Raw genomic sequence first — 20,693 nt, 5'->3', positions numbered from 1 at the left:
CTGCCTGTCCCGCTGAGTTAAGAGCCTGTCCCACTTAGGCCGTTTTAAGGCGACTGCCGGCGACTAGGCTGTCGCCGAACGTTTGCCGGGGTGTCGTGGGCATGATAGTGAGGAGTCTTCAATGAATCGTAGCGGAAAAATGTACCTGCTAGAGATTTCTCGGCGACAGCTGGCTTGTCGCCAGGTATCGTAGCTTATTGCGGGCGCTGCCTGTCGCACGCTGTCCCCAGGTTTGCTAGGTTGTCGCAGATGCATTTAGAAGCACGTAATATTAAATTAAGAAAAGGCATTTGAAGAGACCAGAAGATAGTTTTGTTTAACCAATTTATTTACCGTCAGAACATTTGACAGGTAGATTGGAGGTCAGGTAAGCGTGGGAATTTCGCGAAGATGGTGTAATCTCTTAGCCAGGTGCTAGTTTCACAAAAAAAGTAACTTGTATCGACCTGACTCGGCATTGTCGTGGTCATTGTCGTAGGGTAAAATAAAATTTCGGCGATCTGCTAGGACTTTGACAGTCGCCGGCAGTCGCCTTAAAAATCGCGTAACTGGAACAGGCCCTTAACTCCAGCATTTTGTGCCTATCTTTGATTTAAACTAGCATCTGCAGTTCTTTCCTACACATAAATGTGAAGGATGTTCTATTTTATTTTTATTTCGTTTATTTGTCATTCCACTCCTTACAGATCATGCAACGAATGGGACGAAACAGAGTGCCTCCGGGGGCCATAGTGCAATACAAACGCAAAACATATAGACAGGGGATGGCAGTGCAGTACAATACCATACAGTACAATACAATTAGACAGTGCAATACAATACAATACATATAGACAGGGAATGGCAGAGCAGTACAATACCATACAGTACAATACAATTAGACAGTGCAATACAATACAATACATATAGACAGGGAATGGCAGAGCAGTACAATACCATACAGTACAATACAATTAGACAGTGCAATACAATACAATACATATAGACAGGGAATGGCAGAGCAGTACAATACCATACAGTACAATACAATTAGACAGTGCAATACAATACAATACATATAGACAGGGAATGGCAGAGCAGTACAATACCATACAGTACAATACAATTAGACAGTGCAATACAATACAATACATATAGACAGGGTATTAAAGCATGTAAACGGTAAAAGGTAAACTGCTGAGAGTAATCCTTACGCAGTGTAGGTGGGGTGTACGATGAAATGGGAAGCCCATCCCACAGTAACATGGATACAATACGGAATAAGTGGATGACCAAACTACTGTTCACTCAGCCTTAGAAAGCAACCCTTCATGACATTTGAGGTTCACCAGAGAAAGATGCGTTACAGAGGATCGTGCCTTTGGGTTTACTCCTTTTAGATCCCACAATGCCCCGGGGTGGACAATGTATAGATGCGGTCTTTTAAAATTGGTCCCTATTGGTATTGGGCGCTCTTTTAAAAATGAGGTGAGGAGGAACGTCTTTAGTCAGAGGGTACTTAATTCTGTGGATCTCATTGCCACAGAGGGCTGTGGAGGCCAAGTCAGTGGATATTTTTAAGGCAGGGATCAGTTCTTGATTAGAACGGGTGTCAAGGGTTTTGGGGAGAAAGCAGGAAAATGGGATTAGGTGGCAGAGATGGCAGATTAGACTCGATGGGCCTAATTCTACTCCTAAAACTTGTGAACTTATATGCAGTTAAATAGGAGATAATTGTACCAATATCCAGCATAATTCGAAAAGCATTAATTCGGTGATTTCTTCAAAGAATGAAAATGGTTTCTGCCATTACAATCAAGCCGTCCACAGTGTACAGATATGGGACAAAGGGAATAACTTTTAGTGCAAGTTAAAGTCCAGTAAAACCCAGTCCAGTAAAGATAGTCCGAGGGTCTTCAATGATGCAGATGGTGGCTCATGACCGCTCTCTATTTGGTCATAGGATGGTTCGGTTGCCTGGTAACAGCTGGGAAGAAACTGCCCCTGAATCTGTAGATGTGTGTTTTCACACTTCTGTGGGCCTAGCCTGATGGGTGAGGGGAGAAGGGTCAAACTCGTCCTTGTTCGTGTTGCTGGCCTTGCCGATCTCCCCGGGCCCCAGGCTTTGTGCCTTGCACTTGCTGTAGCTCGCCTGGGCATCTGCTCTCCTCTCCACTGTAGGGACTGGCCACACCAGCTGGAGAGGTGGAGAGGACACAGCTTGCTCTGCCCTACCAGGTGTGCAGGAAGGAACTACAGATGCCGGTTTACACCGAAGATAGACACAATAAACCTGGAGTAACTCAGCGGGACAGGCAGCATCTCTGGAGAGAAGGAATGGGTGACGTTTCGGGTCGAGGCCCTTCTGCAGACTGAGAGTCGGGGGAGGGGGAAACCAGAGATATGGAAGGGTAAGGTGTGAAAAGGACAGATCAAAGCAGACGACGTTCAAGGAAACTTACAATGGCTCATTGTTGGCTGAGGGGAAGGTGACAATGAGGCAATGAGGCATACAAACAGGAAAATTAATCAGGAGGACCATTCCAAAACACCACCCATTCCTTCTCTCCAGAGATGCTGCCATTCCCGCTGAGTTACTCCAGCATTTTGCGTCTAACTGTCCAGGTACTGGGCGTGAAGATGTAAGTGTTGTGTGAGCCTTGGTAAGAGGGGGAAGGATAAAGGACAACCCATGCGAAAAGCCAACTGCAGTTCTTCATTCAGTAGAATAATTCCCAGAGAAAGGCATTGAAATGGTTACCACCTAGTGTCACGAATGTGTCGGGTGACATATTGATGTCTCGGGTGGAAAGAAAAGTCAGGTCGACACAAAATGCTGGAGTAACTCAGCAGGTCAGGCAGCATCTCGACCCGAAACGTCACCCATTCCTTCTCTCCCGAGATGCTGCCTGACCCGCTGAGTTACTCCAGCATTTTGTGCCTACCTTCGATTTTAACCAGCGTCTGCAGTTTTTTTTTTCCCCCTACACATGAAAAGAAAAGTTGTCCCGTAAAGTTGTTCAAGTGCGGGGCTCTGTTGATGAGCAGGCGCAATGATTGTACTCAGCGCGGTTTGTCCTTTACTGCTTTCAACTGGTGTTTCTTCCCTGTTAGTGGAGAGCTTGTACCTGGCACTGAAGAACATTGACCGCAACGACATAGTGAGCATGCTGGAGGGATCCAACACGAACAGCCACACTCTGAACGCGAATAAAAAGCACAAGGAAAGAGACCAAAGCCTTTCTCCGGCAGTGAATGGTAAGTCTGAACTCCATCACGTTTCAAATCATCCAACCTCTTTTACTTGTACTCTGCTTGAAAGTCCAAGATTGGCATCAGCAATATTCCCCCAAGGTTACAAGGCACATGGTGGACGAAGTGTCCAATGTTAACGGTAAGCAGTGAAGTCGCCCATCCATTGTGCTCGTAGCAATCGCACTCCCAATGGACAAGTATGCAAGCAGACCGAATAAGCACACTTCACGATATGACTAGAGTTGCTGCCTTATCGCGCTTGTAGCGCCGGAGACCCGGGTTCGATCCCGGCTACGGGTGCTATCTGTACGGAGTTTGTACGTTCTCCCCGTGACCCGCGTGAGTTTTATCCGAGATCTTCAGTTTCCTCCCACACTCCAAAGATGTACAGGTTTGTAGGTTAATTGGATTGGTATAAGTGTCAATCATAGATACATAGATACATAGACAATAGGTGCAGGAGTAGGCCATTCGGACCTTCGAGCCAGCACCACCATTCAATGTGATCATGGCTGATCAGTACCCGGTTCCTGCCCTCTCCCCATACCCCCTGATTCCGCTAGCCCTAAGAGCTCTATCTAACTCCCTTTTGAATGTTTCCAGTGAATCAGCCTCCACTGCCTTCTGAGGCAGAGAATTCCACAGATTCCAACTCTTTGTGTGAAAAAGTTTTTCCTCATCTCAGTTCTAAATGGCCTACCCCTTATTCTTAAACTGTGGCCCCTGGTTCGGGACTCCCCCAACATAGGCAACATGTTTCCTGCATCTAGCGTGTCCAATCCCTTAATAATTTCACATGTTTCTATAAGATCCCCTCTCATCCTTCGAAATTCCAGTGGATATTGTCCCTAGTGTGTGTGGGATAGTGTTAGTGTGCGGGGATTGTTGGTCGGTGCGGACTCAGTGGGCCGAAGGGCCTGTTTCTGCGCTGTATCTCTAAACTAAACTAAACGAAGCAGAGAAGACTCAATTAATGTCTCAACCAGGTTTTAAGAAATAAATCTGAAGCTGTAAATAAAAGGCATCCTTTGCTGTTCCACTCTTCTGATGGATTTGAATCGTATTATGGTCTTATCATGGTAGGATACTGAACTGTTCCTGCATAATCAGTTTTAGGTCCTCTATATGCAATACCACCCTGAACTCCAGCCCTGCTGAGAAACAGTGCTGAATTAACTTGCCACTTCACTATCTCCTTTTATCGTGTAGGATGCATTCTAAACGAATGATTCTGCTCCCTTTCAGTTAAAACTCAATTCGATCAGTCGGAAACCCTTTTCATTCACAGCAGTGGATACCACTGACCCTTAAAAGGTTATCATCTGATCTCACAGTCCATCCCCAGCTCAAGTTTGACTGATAATCGATGGTAAAGTTGAGAAGCATCTCGGAGCAGGAGTGTAATCAAGAACCTTCCTGACAAGCAGTTGATTTGTTTATAGTTGGGTTGTTGTGGAGTTCCCACTTCTCAACGCCATACCTGCATTTAAACTGTACACAAGGAATGACTGCCCCTTCAACTCCCCATAGACTTGGACCCTCTGGTCGACATGGTCTTATGCCATTGAAGCGCATGGAGGTAGATTAGCCGTGGAAGAGTCATTGTAACCAGCCGAATCCCTCTGTCACCCACCAGGACCGAAACTGGAATGACATTAACATGTAGTGATCTATTGTGTTTGTAGCTGAATTCGTATTAACGTGTGCGTGAACTGTTTTTCTTCTGGTTATCAGCCTTTTACATCTTGTGCCAAAGGTGAAACTATTTCAACTTCCTGTCACCTCTCTCTCTGCCTCTGACCTCTGATTTCATGTTGATATCTAGTTCTTTGCCACCCTCTGTCTGCACTGCCTGCCTGCTGCACCTTTCTCGACATTTTGGCTTTGATGTCATTTTCTTTGGAAATTATGAAATAGCAGATCACGCTCCCAATCTTAATGGCAAGGGAAAGTGAAAATCAGCCTTTCAAATCGTGGCCATTCTGAACATGTAGTTGTCTTAAAAAATCACAATTATCCAGTTTCAAAATGTCCTCAGCCATTTTAGTGCATGGAGCTTCTTTCATTGAACAAAACATGACGTGTATGTGTGCGCGTGTATGTGTGTACATGTGTGTAGGTGTGTGTACATGTGTGTGTACATGTGTGTATAGTGTGCACGGGTGTGTGTGTACATGTGTGTAGGTGTGTGTACATGTGTGTGTACATGTGTGTATACGTGTGCACTTGTGCATATGTGTGTACGCGCGCTTGTGTGTGCACGTGTGTATGTGAGCATGTGTGTGAACATGTGAGTGTGTATATATGTGCGTGTGTACACATGTGCATATGCACGTCTGTGTGAACTTGTGTGTGTGCGCATGTGTGTGAACGTGTGTGTGTGCGCATGTGTATATGTCTGTGTGCACGCCTGTGTATGCACGCGTGTAGGTGCGCATGTGTGCGAACACGTGTATATATGTGTGTGCATGTGTGTGCACATGTGGGTGTGTGCGTGTGCACATGTGGGTGTGTGCGTGTGCATATGTGCGTGTGCGTGTGTGTGTGTGTGTGTGTGTGTGTGTGTGTGTGTGTGTGTGTGTGTGTGTGTGTGTGTGTGTTGATCTTTAACCACAGTTTCAATGTGACGTTAGTTTGAGCTGCTAAGTTGCCCCACTTCAAACACTAATTTGTCAAACAGCACATGTGCAAGACACATTGAGTTATGTCTGTAGGTACTCAGCCAAGAATATAATTTAATATTTTATGACAGCGAACATTTATAAAGAGCATTTAATACAGTGAAATATTTCAAGGCTGGAGAGGGATCAAAACAAAATTAGGAATTGGGACTGTTGACTGAAAACTTGGCAAACAAGAGAGACATTAAGGAGTGTTATTTTCAGAAGGCATCTATTAAGCTGCTGTACAAGATGTTGTAGCGTAAGGTTGAAGATTGAGATTTGGTGGAATAACATATTCTCACGGTTTGTATTCTGGTTGACAAGACAGAAACCAGATTAGGGAAAGTGAGGTCATTTTTGTATGACAATTTATAACTCAGTTGTGTCTTAAGGATCAGAAACTAGGCTCTCAGTGATTGCCACCTTTACAGTCACTGCAAGGAGGAGAAGCCAGTTTGCTGTGTCCATTTTTGATTGATATAATTATTCATTGGAGCACAGGAAGATGAGGGGTGATCTTATAGAGGTGTACAAAATCATGAGAGGGATAGATCGGGTAAACGCACAGCCTTTTGCCCAGAGTAGGGGAATCGAGAACCTGGGGTCATAGGTTGAAGGTGTAGTCCTTCGACAAGATTTACTCAAAACCAGTAGTCTGGCAAGTGCAAGAATGTCGAAAGAGAGGGGCATGTTGTGAGTTAAATTACGGGCGACAGAATGTTTGTTGAAGGTTGATAATTGAACAGCAAAGCACTGGTTCTGTAAAGACAGACACAAGAAGCTGGAGTAACTCAGCGAGTCCAGCATCTCTGGAGAACAGGAATATGTGACATTTCGGGCCGAGACCCTTCTTCAGACCCGAAACGTCACCCATTCCTTTTCTCCAGAGATGCTGCCTGACCCGCTGAGTCGCTCCAGCTTTATGTGCCTGTCTTCGGTTTAAATCAGCATCTGCAGTTCTGCCCTGCAATACTCCTGACGGTAAAGCCAGCTGTGGAAATGATACCAAGGGTGATTTCAGTTGAGCCTCGTGAAGCAAGGGACAGGCAGGTGGAACGGGATGGTATTAATAACGAGAGAGTCGAGCAAGGATTCACTTTGCACCATTACCACTTATAACATCAATCACAGTTGAACTGCCGGCAATTGTAACAAAATGCATGGACTTGCTGCTGTCTGTAATGAAGAAAGCTCCATGTAGATCAGGTCTTGATGGAAACATAGAAACAGAGAAACATAGAAAATAGGTGCAGGAGGAGGCCATTCAGCCCTTCGAGCTAGCACCGCCATTCATTGTGATCATGGCTGATCATCCACAATCAGTAACCTGTGCCCAATTTCTCCCCGTATCCCTTGATTCCGCTAGCCCCCAGAGCTCTATCTAACTCTCTTTTAAATTCATCCAGTGATTTGGCCTCCACTGCCCTCTGTGGCAGAGAATTCCACAAATTCACAACTCTCTGGGTGAAAAGGTTCCTTCTCACCTCAGTTTTAAATGGCCTCCCCTTTATTCTTAGACTATGTGGCCCCTGGTTCTGGACTCCCGCCAACATTGGGAACATTTCTCCTGCATCATGGAGAAAGGGGATGAAAGGCCCAAATAGTTGCACGTCCTAATGTTCAGATTGGGACTGATCTGCAAATGCATCTCATGCCTTGGATCGAGGGGATGAACTCATTGCTCCAATCCCGAGATTTATTATCATGCATAATTTCCCAAGGAATGCTGAGAGATGAGCTATCTATTCGTTGAATGGGAGATGAAAATTTGCTTGCATGTGACTGAGTTCTGCTTTCATGTGAACATTATTCAGCATTAGCAACCCCTCGGAAGGAATCATGTGCCAGCCCTCACGCTGAGATATTGAGCAAGAATCCAGGGTACAGATGCACCTCACAGAATTGTGAACCTCACCTGGCACATCTTTTTAAATGGGACAAGGTGGCGCAGCGGTAGAGTTGCTGCCTTACAGCGCTTGCAGCGCCGGAGACCCGGGTTCGATCCCGACTACGGGTGCTGTCACTACGGAGTTTGTACGTTCTCTCCGTGACCTGCGTGGGTTTTCTCCGAGATCTTCGGTTTCCTCCCACACTCCAAAGACGTACAGGTTTGTAGGTTAATTGGCTTGGTGCATGTGTAAAATTGACCCGAGTGTGTGTTGAGACTCAGGTTCGATCCTGACTACGGGCGCCGTCTGTATGGAGTTTGAACGCTCTCCCCGTGACCTGCGTGGGTTTTCTCCGAGATCTTCGGTTTCCTCCCACACTCCAAAGACGTACAGGTTTGTAGGTTAATTGACTGGGTAAATGTAAAGGTTGTCCCTAGTGTGTGTAGGATAGTGTTAATGTGTGGGGATCGCTGGGCGGCGCGGACTTGGTGGGCCGAAGGGCCTGTTTCCGTGCTGTATCTCTAAACTAAACCAAATTAAAGTCACAAGGAGTGCAAATCTTGCCCATGGTGGCAGGGGAAGAGTTAAGCTGACCTGTTTAAGTCTTCCAATGCCACCATCTTAAATCAATCGGTTCACAACTAGTTTGAAGCAGCTGCTGCCTTCTACATGTCCAAAGGGAAGGGAAGGGAATGCTGCCAGATTTTTGTGTGTGTTTAAATCGGTCGACTCCTTCTGCTGTGACGCAGTAGTCAGGACAAGACTCTTCCCAAACGCACGTTCGATCGTAAATTCCGTTTGTTAAGTGTCTGTACACGACAGTAATTTCCAAGATCGTTTAGCAAGCCTTACAGAAAAAAGAATACTGTTAGAGGCTGTCAGCACCGAAGGTTCACTGGACTTACATCGGACTGGTTTACTAGATTTAATAGGAACCTGAGGCGCAACCTTTTTCACACAGAGGGTGGTGAGTGGGTGGGGGAACGAGCTTCCAGATAAGGTGGTTGAGGCAGGTGCCAGAACAAAATTTAAGACAATTGGACAGATACATGGATAGGAAAGGTTTAGAGGGATACTGGCCAAACTTGGGCAGGTCAGACTAGTGTAGAATGGGACATCTTGGTCATAATGGGCAAGTTTGGCCGAAGGGCCTGTTTCCATACTATGTGACTCTCTATAACTTGGAATAAGCTAACAGGCCTCTTCATTGTAAAAGAAAATAACTGCAGATGCTGGTACAAATCGAAGGTATTTATTCACAAAATGCTGGAGTAACTCAGCAGGTCAGGCAGCATCTCGGGAGAGAAGGAATGGGTGACGTTTTGGGTCGAGACCCTTCTTCAGACTGATGTCAGGAGGGCGGGACAAAGGAAGGATATAGGTAGAGACAGGAAGATAGAGGGAGATCTGGGAAGGAGGAGGGGAAGGGAGGGACAGAGGAACTATCTAAAGTTGGAGAAGTCGATGTTCATACCACTGGGCTGCAAACTGCCCAGGCGAAATATGAGGTGCTGTTCCTTCATTGTAAATCCTAAAGTGGGCTTGAAAAGCTTTTGTGTGTTCCACAAATGGCGGCATGCAGGACGATTGTAGATGGGGATTGTAGAAGCGCCCTTGGGGGGGGGGGGGGGGGAGAGGGGTGGAGAACAAAGAAGGACCTGGCTTGGGATACTTTGTAACTTTGTCAACGCCCTTTAGGTGGCGACTCTTTACATACCTTGGGTGTGCAAAACGAATATCACTGTGACTTGCCACATGTGACTACAAGGTCATAAGGAATAGGAGTAGAATCAGGCCATTCGGCCCATCAAGTCTACTCCGCCATTCGATCGTGGCTGATCTATCTCTTCCTCCTAACTCCATTCTCCTGCCTTCTCCCCAATAAAGTATCGTTCATTCCATCGTGGTCGACATGTGCAAGCTGGCCTGTTTCTGTGTTGTATAGCTCTGTGACTCATCTTCTCCTGCCTCACCTCATGTGTTTGTGGTCTGGAACAATTGCACTGCATGCAGTGTTGTGTGTGGCATCATTTCATATCTAGCTCTCCCATCCTTCATTACAGCAGAATTTACTTTAACTGATGCCTTTGTAAGCCACAGGGATGGCGATATCACCCTCCACACAATATCCTTCTATTATCCGACAGTGGGGTAGAACTTGACTCCTGTACAATAAAATAATAACAATTATTTTTAAAGCCATAGCTCTCCGCTCTGCACCCCCGATCTCTCTGTTCCTCCACTCCCTTCCCCTCTCTCCAGTATGCAACTCTCTGCTCTCCTCCCTTCTTTTAGTTTAGTTTAGAGGTACAGCGCAGAAACAGGCCCTTCGTCCCACCGAGTCCGCGCCGACCAGCGATCCCCGCACACTAACATTATCCTGCACACACCAGGAGCAATTTTACAATTGTACCAAACCAATTAGCGTACAAGCCTGTACGTCTTTGGAGTGTGGGGGTAAACCGGAGATCCTGGAGAAAACCCACGCAGGTCACGGGGAGAACGTACAAACTCCGCACAGACAGCGCCCATTGTCAGGATCGAACCCGGGTCTCTGGCGCTGTGAGGCAGCAAGTCCACCGTGGCCACACCCCCTTCCCTCTTGGCCTCCGCACTCCGCCCTGGCACTCTGCTCCTCTCCATGTCACTCACTCATTCCCGCGCTCCGCTGGCAGAACCCAACGAGACGCTGATGGTCTGGACCTGGCCCTGAGCCCCGGACTCTGAGAGCACCAGTCTGGGGCTGCCCTCACCACCTGGGTCCCTGTCGCTTCAGCCCAAGGCAGCCGCCAATTGTGGACCCCAAAATGTTTGGGGTTTTCCAGCAAAGCTTGCATCTTGGGAATGCCGGGGGTGCCAGCGGGACGTGCGGTCCGGGGCGTCAATTGTGGGGGCCGCTGGGAAGGCCCGGAAGCCGGGGAACGTCACAGTGAGAGTGAACAGCAGAGGAAGCCCACCAATCTGGTACCACTCACGAAGAGGGGTCTCGACCCGAAACCTCACCCATTCCTTCTCTCCAGAGACGCTGCCTGTCCTGGTGAGTCGCTCTAGCTTTTTGTGTCTACCACTCACCTTAAGCGTGGCTTCAGCAGATTAAAACTTTACCTTTGTTTTCATTCTTCCCTTCCACATTCACTGAACCTCATGACCTTAACAACTTTGCCCTAAAGTCCAGTACAGCACGTCTACTGGTGACATGGTTGTAGATCCAGTCAATTCATTCCTACACCTCTCTGGAAATGTCCAACTCATGTGAGGTTTCCCCCCCCCCCCCCCCCCCCCCCCTTCCCCCACCCTTGTGGTCCATCCTTGGCCTTTATTAAGGTTAGCTATTTGGAACTGAAAGTGTGAAGCTCCAATTTCTAATCTTGATGACGGGTGGCGAATAATCCTGGAATAATTTTGGATAGCGTTGCGCTCAACCCAAGTTCCAGTTGTTAATGTACCGAGCAAGACGAGCCCCGATAACTGACGGTGGTTATACGAACGATACAATCAAAAAGCTGGAGTAACTCAGCGGGGCAGGCAGCACTTCCTCCTCTCCAGAGACGCTGCCTGTCCCACTGAATTACTCCAGCTTTTTGTGTCTCTCTTTGGTTTAAACAGCATCTGCAGTTCCTTCTTGCACAGTGGTTGCCTACGATGTACACAGCTCTCAAACAGCATTGCTGGTTTCTGTTGCTGGTTCACCAGACACCAGCCTGCTACACAGTCCGATTTTGACATTAACTTGAACATGCTGGTGGCCGTGACCGAATGAAGTTGAGCAAGGAGCAAAGTTGGACCAAAGTTGGAAAAGGTTGTTGGATAAAAGGTTCTGTGCATTCACTCTGCGTAGGGGTATCAAGAACCAGGTTTAAGGTTTAATAGGATGCTGAGGGGCAACGTTTTCACACAGAGGGTGGTGGGTATAAGGAATGAGTTGCCAAGGGAGGTAGTTTAGGCAGGTACCTTAAGAACATTTTTTTTAAAAACATTTGGACAGGTACATGGCTAGGGAAGATTTAGAGGGATATGAGACAAATGAAGTCAGGTGGGATTAGCGTGGATGGGACATCTTGGTCGGCATGGGCAGTTGGGGCCAAAAGACAATGGCACTGTGGGTAGCATATTGGCGCAGTGGTAGAGTCACTGCCCTATCGTTCCAGAGATCCAGGTTCGATCCTGACTGCGGGTGCTGTCTGTACGAAGTTTGTACGTTCTCCCTGTGACCGTGTGGATTTTCTCCCAATGCTCCGGTTTCCTCCCACACTCCGAAGACGTACAAGGTTTGTAGGTTAATTGGCTTCTGTAAATTGCCCCTAGTGTATGTGGGATAGTGCTTGTGTACGGGGCGATCGCTGGCCGGCACGGGCTCGGTGGGCTGAAGGGCCTGTCTCCACACTGTATCTCTAAAGTCTAAAGGGCTGTTTCTGTGCTGTGTGACTCGATGACTCTGTGACTCCCTCGCTCGATCCTCACCAGTGTGCCTGACATTGGCACGGCCTTGGGCACACACCAAATGATCTCACTCTTGGAGTGGTGCCCACTGGTGTAAACTGGGACTGTCTCGCTGGAACGTGGAATACATCTCACTGGTTTGATGCATGTGTCTGTGTTCCAAGGAACACAACAGGGGATCAGACAGGACAGTTCCAGACCCAACTGCAGGAACTTACTCACATCTTGCAAAGTCAACACTGATTGAGTTTGAGTTTAGTTTGCTGTCACGTGTACTAAGGTACAGTGATAAGCATTTTTAGTTCAGTTTAGATTAGAGACACAGCGCGGAAACAGGCCCTTCGGCCCACCGAGTCCGCGCCGACCAGCGATCCATCCCCACTCATTAACACTACCCTACACACACTAGGGACATTTTACATTTATAGGAAGCCAATTAACCTACAAAACCTTTACGTCTTTGGAGTGTGGGAGGAAACCGCAAATCTCGGTGAAAACCCACTCGCTCACGGGGAGAACGTACAAACTCCGTACGGACAGCACCCGTAGTCGGGATCGAACCCGGGTCTCCGGTGCTGCAAGCGCTGTAAGGCAGCAACTCTACTGCTGCGCCACCATGTTGTTTGTTGCGTGTTAACGAGCCAGCGGAAAGACAATACATGATTACAATCGAGCTGTCCTCAGTGTACAGATACGTGATAATGGGAATAACGTTTAGTGCAAGGTAAAGTCCGATTAAAGATAGTCCAAGGGTCTGCCATCAGGTAGATGGTAGCTCAGGACCGCTCTCTAGTTGTGGTGGGATGGTTCAGTTGCCATGATTGAATGGCTGGAGGGCCTACAGGTTGGGTAGCAACTAACATCCAGCGTTGACGATTCTCATTCAGCGGGTTAAGTCCCTCAACATGTGATCCGCTACTGGAGTCATCGTTAGAGGCAGGGCTGGCCACAGGCACAGGGGACCTTGGGACAGGAGGGCAAGAACAAGCCGCTTCTCAGAGCGACCCCAGAGTGTCCATCCCCTTGCTGAACCTCCACTGAACTGGGCATTCATCTGCAATGGGTTTTCCAAAGCCATCATCACGAAGTTCAAAATGTCAGTTCAGGATTCAGGATATCTTTATTTGTCATCCAAAAAACAAGTCTTTTGGACGAGATTACGTCACCCACAGTCCAACAATAAGAGCAATAAAATAAGCAATAACACAACCCCAACCAACACAAAACACACAACAACAAAAAAAAACATCCATCACAGTGAGTCTCCTCCGGTCCCCTCCTCACTGTGATGGAAGGCCAGAATTCAAAAATGCATTCAAGAGAGAGCTACATGGAGCTCTTAAGGATAGCGGAGTCAGGGGGTATGGGGAGAAGGCAGGAACGGGGTACTGATTGAGAATGATCAGCCATGATCACATTGAATGGCGGTGCTGGCTCGAAGGGCCGAATGGCCTCCTCCTGCATCTATTGTCTATTGTCTATTGTAAGCTCGAGAAACCAAGAGCTTCTGGTAAATACTTACTCATGCTGATGACAATATTTCTCCTATTTCTTGCACCTTTGATCAATGCAGACTGTAAGGTCAATACTCAGCGCGCCCAATGCAGTCCAAACCACACACTCAGAAACAAGGGGGGGAGTGCACTTACTGCAGATGAACATCTATAATTGTAACCCAAGTGGTTTTGCAGCTGTGGAACCTTGATCTGGGCACACTTATACCTGGCATGTCCTGTTACACTGCTGAGAAAGGCAGCTTGAGGTCAGGCACGACGCTCTTCAACTGATGAAGTCTTGGCCTCACGTTTGCTCCTAAGGCTTCTCCAGGACCTCCAGCACACTGATTACTCAGCCTTTAACGCATCCAAATGACCTGGGCAAGAAGTCGTGGATCGACACAAAATGCCGGAGTAACTCAGCGGGTCGGGCGGCATCTCTGGAGAGGAGGAATGGGTGACGTTTCGGGTCGAGACCCCACTTCAGACTCGACCCGAAACGCCGCCCATTCCTTCTCTCCCGAGACGCTACCCGCCCCGCTGAGTTACTCCAGCATATTCGGTGTAAAACCAGCATCCGCGATTCCTTCCTACACGTGAGGAGGTTGTGACTTTGGAAAGTGGATTCCCAATGTGACCATCTCCCACCACAACAGCTCCTGCTGGAAGTAGTAATGGCAGCCAAGGTCCTAAGGTTCACTTTACGCTTCGGAGTAGGGGATTAGTACATTCCCACTCTTCATTGCACTGCCAGTTTGGGGATGTTTAACTGATATGTAGAACAGAGAACATTCAGACCGCTTGGAGGGTGGAGCTGGGTGCAGGGAACTAGAAGCAAGAAAAGATGGAGCAGCGGTAGAGTTGCTGCCTCACAGCGCCAGAGACCCGGGTTCAATCCTGACTACGGGTTCTGTCTGTCTGTACGGAGTTTGTACGTTGAACAGTTGAACAGTTTAGTTAATTGTCGCGTGTACCCCCCCGAGGTTCAGTGAAAAGCTTTTGTTGTGTCAGCAGAAAGGCGATACATGATTACAATTGAGCCATTTACAGTGTACAGATACATGATAAAGGAATATTGTTTAGAGCAAGGTAAATCCAGCAAAGTCCGAACAAGGATAGTCCGAGGGACACAAGGATATCATATCATATAACAGTATAACAGTATAACAGAGCTTTATTTGTCATTCGGTACCAAGGTACCGAACGAAACTACATAGCAGTCATACAAAAAAGAACACAAGACACACGACCCCAACACAAACGTCCATCACAGTGACTCCAAACACCCCCTCACTGTGATGGAGGCAACAAAACTTCCACTGTATGATATATATACAGCCGGAAACAGGCCTTTTCGGCCCACCAAGTCCGTGCCGCCCAGCGATCCCTGTACATTAACACTATCCTACACCCACTAGGGACAATTTTTTACATTTACCCAGCCAATTAACCTACATACCTGTACGTCTTTGGAGTCTTTGGAGTCACGAGTTCTCCCCGTGACCTGTAGGGGGTTTTCTCCGATATCTTCAGTTTCTTCCCACGACAGACAGGTTGGTGGGTTAATTGGCTCGGTATAAAGGTAAATTGTCACTAGTGTATGTAGGGTAATGTTGGTGTGCCAGGATCGCTGGTCAGTGTTAATGGGTGATAACAGCAGTAACGATAGTTCAGCGGTAGAGTAGTTGCCTCACAGCGCCAGAGACCCGGGTTCGATCCTGACTATGAGTGCTGTCTGCACGGAGTTTGTACGTTCTCCCTGTGACCACATGTGCTCCGGTTTCCTCCCACACTCCAAAAAGATGTACAAGTTTATAACTTAATTGACTACGGTAAAAAATTGTCAATTGAACCTAGTGCGTTGGATAGTGCTAGTGTACGGAGTGATCGCTGGTCAGCACAGGTTCGGTGGGCCGAAGGGCCTGTTTCCCCGCTGTATCTCTGAAGTCTAAAGCATTTGATTGTCAGCATAGACCCGGTGGGCCGAAGGGCCTGTTTCCATACTCTGTGATCCCATGAACTTTCCCTTTCTGTATCTTTGATGATCATTCACAATCATGTTTTTTTTTTAACATTCAAGCTTATCGCTATTGTCTCTATCAGTCATCATTTCCATTATCATGGCAGTAACCACTTAGCCATCAGATCACTGGCCATGCCCTCCCTCTTAAACAGTGCTGAGAGTTTGGTCTCTGATCTCCCCTCTGCAAATCCATGGTGTGAAGCTTACTCTCAGAACCTGATACTAAATAATTGGGGCAAAAGGAACTGGTTGCTCCTCTTCTCCGTAGCCTGATGAATACAATCCACCATCTCCTATAGATTGTACACACAGAGGTGTAAGACGATACCATATTTCCCAGCGCAATACTTTAATTAACAGCAATTATAAGTTTTGTGGTCATGTTTGCTTTGTACGACGGTCTGTATTTCTTTCTGGCAGCGCATGTAACCATGCAGCTTAGTGAATGTTCCTGCCCTTCCCAAGGGCAGGGAGATTCACAAGCGTTAGAAATGTATTTCTGCAAGGAGAAAAATAAATCCCAAAAGGCTCTTTGCTTAATATTAACGTCTGGGTATGTTTGCATTTTGTCATGTTTTCTCACTTTTAATGGTATGGATTTTTTTAATCAGCTTGTGCAAGCTGTTAATTCCAGTGACTCTGGGGCGATGGGCCGCAGTGATCAGGACTTGATGGTCCAGTAACAGCTCCAGAAAACAAGAAAGGAGCCTCAATTTTGCTGAAGTCTGGAATTCCCCGCCTAATATAATTATCTCGATTCTTGTGGAATTGCATCCGATCGCTAAAGCGTCGCTTGGTCGCCTTGCGAGCCGACTAAAGTGCTTTTGATCGCTGAATTTTCCTTGTCCTGTTTTGTTAACAGAGTTGCAGTTTTTACAGGTGATTCTGGTTCTTAATTCGATGCTTCAGCAAAGCTGACGATTGAAAGCCCCACACAAGCCAAGTCTGAAGTGGAATGCGGACACTCGGAAACGGATCCAGTGTTTCCCAGTGTCAACTCTCACTATGAATTGGTGGACTTTCGACTTGCTAAAACGTTCAATGAATTGGGCTGTGAGGAGTGTTCCTTCACACAATCAACCATCTTTGGGCTTGAGATACGGCCGATTAGGTTTCACTGAACCAACTGCCCACCCCCCAGAATGAGACAGAGGGATACAAGGAACTACAGATGCTGGTTTACAAAAGAAGACACAAAGCGCCGGAGTAACTCAGTGGGTCAGGCAGCATCTAAGCAGAACATTTTTTTTTAGTTTAGTTTACTGTCACGTGTACCGAGGTACAGTAGAAAGCTCTTTTGTTGCGTGCTATCTAGTCAGTGAAAAGACTGTACAAGACGATACAATCAAGCTGTCCACAGTGTACTGATTCAGGATAATGGGTATGATGATGCTTAGTGCAAGATAGGTACGTGGATAGGTTAGACAATAGACAATAGACAATAGACAATAGGACAATAGACAATAGGACACTAGGACAATAGACAATAGACAATAGGTGCAGGAGGAGGCCATTCGGCCCTTCGAGCCAGCACCGCCATTCAATGTGATCATGGCTGATCATTCACAATCAGTACCCCGTTCCTGCCTTCTCCCCATAACCCCTGACTCCACTATCATTAAGAGCTCTATCTAGCTCTCTCTTGAAGGCATCCAGAGAATTGGCCTCCACTGCCTTCTGAGGCAGAGAATTCCACAGATTCACAACTCTCTGACTGAAAAAGTTTTTCCTCATCTCCGTTCTAAATGGCCTACCCCTTATTCTTAAACTGTGGCCCCTTGTTCTGGACTCCCCCAGCATTAGGAACATGTTTCCTGCCTCTAGCGTGTCCAACCCCTTAATGATGAGCAACAAATACTATGAGCCGTTTGCCTCAGGTTATTTATGCGGCTGGATTTACAAATAGAATAATTGAAGGGATTTAGTTTTGGATGTGGCAGAATAGACAGACAAATAAAAGTTTCAGTTTCAGTTCAGTTTGGTTTATTGTCCCGTGCACCGAGGTCCAGTGAAAAGCTTTTGTTGCGTGCTAACCAGTCAGCGGAAAGACAATACGTCAGTGGGAAAAAACGGCCAGCATCTGCAGTCCCTTTCTGCTCATTTTTTGCTTTACTCAGGATTCCAGCATCTGCGGTTCATTGTGTCTCCATAATTAGTATTTTCCACTGAAGGCCGACACAAAATGCTGGAGTAACTCGGCAGGACAGGCAGTGTCTCTGGAGAGAAGGAATGGGTGACGTTTCGGGTCGAGACCCTTCTTCAGCCTGAGTCCTCAGTCTGAAGAAGGGTCTCGACCAGCAACGCCGCCCATTCCCTCTCTCCAGGGACGCTGCCTGTCCCGCTGAGATACTCCAGCATTTTGTGTCTGCCTTCTTTAGTGAACACTCAGCATCTGCAGTTCCTTCGTACACATTTGTGTTTTCTACTTTGGTTGGAAATCAGAAACCAACGGCCAACTTATTGCCCAAAGATAGTTCCAGAACTGATTAAATTTTGCAACCGCCCTGATAAGGCCGGACAGTACTGGAGGGCTTTGCGGTCCATTTCCCCTCCCCCCCCCCCCCCCCCCCCCCCCCTCCCCTCTCTGCTAGTTTACTCAGTTATTGCAGGTATGGCTTCTGCAAGTGTGCTCTGTGCTTGTGCAGGTTTCACCACAGTGCAGGATGAGATGCTATCTCCTGCTTCGCTGCAGTACACGATGCCATCTCCGCTTCAAGCTGACCAGTTCTGGAATGATGTCACCAGCCTGGACGTTAACCCCCATGCACGCGCTGACAACGATTCCCTCTTGGAGATATCCGATGTCAATGTGTGGTCGTCGGGCGGCAAGCCGCCCCTGGTGGTCGCAGAAGACTCCTCGCTGGACTACAGCAGGGCCGATGAGTCATTCCAGGCTGAAGCACTGAGTTCCTTGAACCTCAATGAGGAGGATGCAGACGCCATCAACGGGCTGGTAGATATGCTCGACAGTGTCGGAGATCAGAGGTCAGAGGGCAAAAGGTCAGAGATGGCAGAAGGAGAGACTCCAACCAAGATGGCAGAGGAGGTGAATACAGAGAATGGCATTTCTGTGATTTCAGGGCAGCAGGAAGCACACGAGAGATGGGCAGGGTCACCCGCCTTGAGACGAGCCACCTCAGACGCCAAGCAGCCTGACCTGAGTGCGGAAAGGTAAATGGGCTCCTTACTTTGGCATCTGAGGGGTAACTTTTTCACACAAAGGGCGGTGGGTGTATGGAACGAGCTGCTAGGCGAGATAGTTGAGGCAGGGACTATCCCAACTAGATAGTTGAAGATACAAATTTGTGGGTTAAGTTTATGATATTTTTAAAAAGTTGACTTCAAACCACATTGGGGAATGTTGAACTAAAAGATGGGAAGATTATGACTCAGACAGCTAGACAGGTACATGGAGAGGACAGGTTTGGAGGGATATGTTCCAAACGCGGGCAGGTGGGACTGGTGCAGCTGGGTCATGTTGGCCGCTGTGGGCAAGCTGGGCTGAAGGCCCTGTTTCCACACTGTGACTCCATCACTTTGGGTCATTAGAACTTCAACGATGCAGTAATGGAGAAATGATGATGAGGAACTTCACTTCGAAGCCCGTGTGAAATATTGACTTCCCATGATGAAAAGGTGATCTTATTGGCCATCTAGAGTTGCTGCCTTACAACTCTATAGACTCAGGTTCGATCCTGACAATGGGTGTTGTCCGTATGGAGTTTGTACGTTCTCCCTGAGACTCTATTAGGATTTTTCCAGGCGATCCCTGAGACCGCACCTGGAGTACTGTGTGCAGTTTTGGTCTCCAAATTTGAAGAAGGATGTTCTTGCTATGGAGGGCGTGCAGCGTAGGTTCACTAGGTTAATTCCCGGAATGGCGGGACTGTCGTATGTTGAAAGGCTGGAGCGATTGGGCTTGTATACACTGGAATTTAGAAGGATGAGGGGGGATCTTATTGAAACATATAAGATAATTAGGGGATTGGACACATTAGAGGCAGATAACATGTTCCCAATGTTGGGGGAGTCCAGAACAAGGGGCCACAGTTTGAGAATAAGGGGTAGGCCATTTAGAACGGAGATGAGGAAGAACTTTTTCAGTCAGAGAGTGGTGAAGGTGTGGAATTCTCTGCCTCAGAGGGCAGTGGAGGCCAGTTCGTTGGATGCTTTCAAGAGAGAGCTGGATAGAGCTCTTAAGGATAGCGGAGTGAGGGGGTATGGGGAGAAGGCAGGAACGGGGTACTGATTGAGAGTGATCAGCCATGATCGCATTGAATGGCGGTGCTGGCTCGAAGGGCTGAATGGCCTACTCCTGCACCTATTGTCTATTGTCTATTGATCCAGTTTGTTCCCACATACCACGGACGTGCAGGATATTCTTGCTATAGAGGGCGTGCAGCGTAGGTTTACCAGGTTAATTCTCGGAATGGCAGGACTGTCGTATGTTGAAAGACTGGAGCGACTAGGCTTGTATACACTGGAATTTAGAAGGATGAGCGGGTTTCTTATCGAAACATATAAGATTATTAAGGGGTTGGGCACGTTAGAGGCAGGAAACATGTTCCCAATGTTGGGGGAGTCCAGAACCAGGGTCCACAGTTTAAGAATAAGGGGTGGGCCATTTAGAACGGAGATGAGTAAAAACCTTTTCAGTCAGAGAGTTGTAAATCTGTGGAATTCTCTGCCTCAGAAGGCAGTGGAGGCCAATTCTCTGAATGCATTCAAGAGAGAGCTAGATAGAGCTCTTAAGGATAGCAGAGTCAGGGGGTATGGGGAGAAGGCAGGAGCGGGGTGCTGATTGTGGATGATCAGCCATGATCACATTGAATGGTGGTGCTGGCTCGAAGGGCCGAATGGCCTCCTCCTGTACCTATTGTCTATTGGCTAATTGGCCTCTGTAAATTGTCCCTTGTGTAGGATAGAACTGGTGTACTGGTGATTGCTG

The 20,693-nt window shown here is 47.4% G+C and overlaps 1 protein-coding gene across 2 annotated transcripts in view; it reads left to right on the top strand.

Moving 5' to 3' along the window:
- The window catches only part of LOC144610464 (ankyrin-1-like), a 205,171-nt gene that overhangs the window by 144,937 nt on the left and 39,541 nt on the right, over positions 1 to 20,693 (top strand). For both annotated transcript variants that reach the window (XM_078429192.1, XM_078429191.1), the window contains 2 exons: positions 3,094 to 3,237; positions 18,391 to 18,916. In XM_078429192.1, coding sequence (XP_078285318.1) covers positions 3,094 to 3,237; positions 18,391 to 18,916 — 670 coding nt within the window. The remainder of the gene's footprint in view (positions 1 to 3,093; positions 3,238 to 18,390; positions 18,917 to 20,693) is intronic.

Source organism: Rhinoraja longicauda, chromosome 36, assembly GCF_053455715.1.
Source record: "Rhinoraja longicauda isolate Sanriku21f chromosome 36, sRhiLon1.1, whole genome shotgun sequence".
Lineage (NCBI taxonomy): Eukaryota > Metazoa > Chordata > Chondrichthyes > Rajiformes > Arhynchobatidae > Rhinoraja > Rhinoraja longicauda.
The sequence above is the reverse complement of the archived record's forward strand: the minus strand, read 5'-3'. Positions and strand labels throughout refer to the sequence as shown.